At 63.9% G+C, this 2,181-nt stretch overlaps 1 protein-coding gene across 1 annotated transcript; it reads left to right on the forward strand.

Annotated features, from left to right (window-relative positions):
- Nucleotides 1–895: 895 nt before the first annotated feature.
- Nucleotides 896–1,426, forward strand: NEUROG1 (neurogenin 1). The gene has a single exon (XM_071570441.1). It carries the CDS (start codon nucleotides 896–898, stop codon nucleotides 1,424–1,426), a length of 531 nt encoding a protein of 176 aa, XP_071426542.1.
- The last annotated feature ends 755 nt before the right edge of the window (nucleotides 1,427–2,181 follow it).

Consider the following 2,181-nt stretch of genomic DNA (forward strand, 5'->3'; position numbering starts at 1 on the left):
GGGCAATCCCTGCTTTGAGTTTTACCGTTTCAGAGCATTTTCACTTCGAAAAAACCATAAGGTGCAACGAAAACCTGACGAAACCTTCCACCCGCATCTGGATGGGGAATAATCCACCGCTCATCCTCTGGAAGTCCAGATTAACTTTTTTTTTCCCCAAACCCCCTACTCGCAGCGGTTTGAGCTCACACTGGAGCCCCTCCGGCCGGAGCGGGACGGTGACCCCTCCAACCCCCGCGCTGAGTCGCGACCCCCCCTGCCCCGCTTTGTCCTCCTCGCACACGGGGGGGCACAAAGCGGAGGGACCCCCCCGCCTCTCTCCCCCGTCCCCCGGGGGCGCGGCAGATGCGCGGCCGCCCGCGGTAATTGCGGGCACGCTCCGGAGGGCGCGGCGCACGGGGCCGACCTGCCGCCTCGGCGCGGCCCCGCGGGGCGGCCACGGGGCCATTGTCCGCCCGCCGCTATAAGAACGGGGCCGCCGCGCCGTCGTGTGCCAAAGCCGCCGCTCACACGAGCGGATCGCAGCCCGCAGCACTTCAAAGCCACGCGCGGTCGCGTGTCCCCCCGCCCCGCCTTTCCCCGGGCTTTGGCTTTTTTTTTCTTTTTTTTTTTTCGGCGCTGAGTCCCCTCTGCCTCCCCCTGCAGCGGCCAGCTCGGCTTTTTTCCTGTGTTTTTATACCGTTATCTCTTAACCGCAACCCCGGGAGTGCCTTTCCATGTGAGTACGGGAGCGCCGGCACCTGCCAAGCACTCGCACCGCCACCCTTTTAGTTATATTGATGTTTTTCCTTCCCCCACTACCCCTTCCCCGTCGCTTCGCACCTTCCATCTCCCTCCCCGCTCCATCCATCCTTCCCTGCCCCGAGCCGCACTGACGGCGCTTCTCTCCCGCAGGATGCCCGCCGAGGGGCCCGGCAGCGGCGAGGGCGCGGAGCCCGGCGCTCCGCGGGAGCGGCGCAGACGGCGCGGCCGTGCGCGGGCGCGCACCGAGGCGCTGCTGCACACGCTGAAGCGCAGCCGGCGGGTCAAGGCCAACGACCGGGAGCGGAACCGCATGCACCACCTCAACGCCGCGCTGGACGAGCTGCGCAGCGTCCTGCCCACCTTCCCCGACGACACTAAGCTCACCAAGATCGAGACCCTGCGCTTCGCCTACAACTACATCTGGGCGCTCTCCGAGACCCTCCGCCTGGCCGAGCAGTGCCTCCCGCCGCCCCCCGCCTTCCGCGGCTCCGCCGCGCCCCCCAGCCCCGGCAGCGACGCGGGGTCCTGGCTGTCCAGCGCCTCGCCGTCCGCCCCCTCGCTCTGCGCCTCCACCTCCGGTCCCAGCAGCCCCGCCACCTCCGAGGACTGCGCTTACGCGCCCGCCGACAGCCTGCGGGGGTTCTGCGGCCTGCCCGCAGCCCCGGGCGCGCCCCTCCGCTAGCGCGCAGCGCCCCGCGCCCCCCGCCCCAGGCCGGCGGAGGAGGAGGGAAAAGGGGGGGATTTGCCTCGTCCCGTTGCACTTTTCATCACTCCCCCTCCACTCCTGCCCCTTCCCCCCGAAACCCCGCCTCGCCTCCCCTCGCCGCTCCGAAAAAACGGGGAAGAAGAAAAGCGACAGATTTGCTGCCGCAGACGAGGTGAAAAGTCAATTTTACAATTTGTAGCTCTCCAGCGAAGAAAAACGAGCATGAAAATTTGGTTTGAACGCCCTGACAATGCCATGAAAAGGCTTAAGGGGCCGATGCGGCCCGGGGCGCAGCGCGGGGCTCAGCGCGTCCCCTCGGCCCTGCCCCGGGGCGGCTCAGCCCCTCCCGGGGGTCCCAGCACCGGCCCCGATGGGACCCCGCACCCGGCGGACAGCGGAGGGGCTCATGCATTATAGATGCTGACCCCCAGCGCGGCCGGGCTCCTTCAGAGTGGGAGCAGACACCGGGTATTCAGCGACTGGAGCAGAGAGCGGGTTAATTTATTCAAGATGTTCATTCATATGAAAATTGTATTTTTGTACATAAAGAGCTTTATTCTATTATAATACCTCTTATCAAAGTGAGGGTTTTGTTTTGGGTTTTGGTTTGTTTTTTTTTTTTTTAAGAAATCGTACTTCACCCTGTAAATAAAAATTTTAACGTTTGTACTAAATTTCAGGAGCGCCTCTGGAGTTTTGTTTCTTAAACTCTCCTCAGGAGACTGGGGTGG

This window comes from Pithys albifrons, chromosome 15 (assembly GCF_047495875.1).
Source record: "Pithys albifrons albifrons isolate INPA30051 chromosome 15, PitAlb_v1, whole genome shotgun sequence".
NCBI lineage: Eukaryota > Metazoa > Chordata > Aves > Passeriformes > Thamnophilidae > Pithys > Pithys albifrons.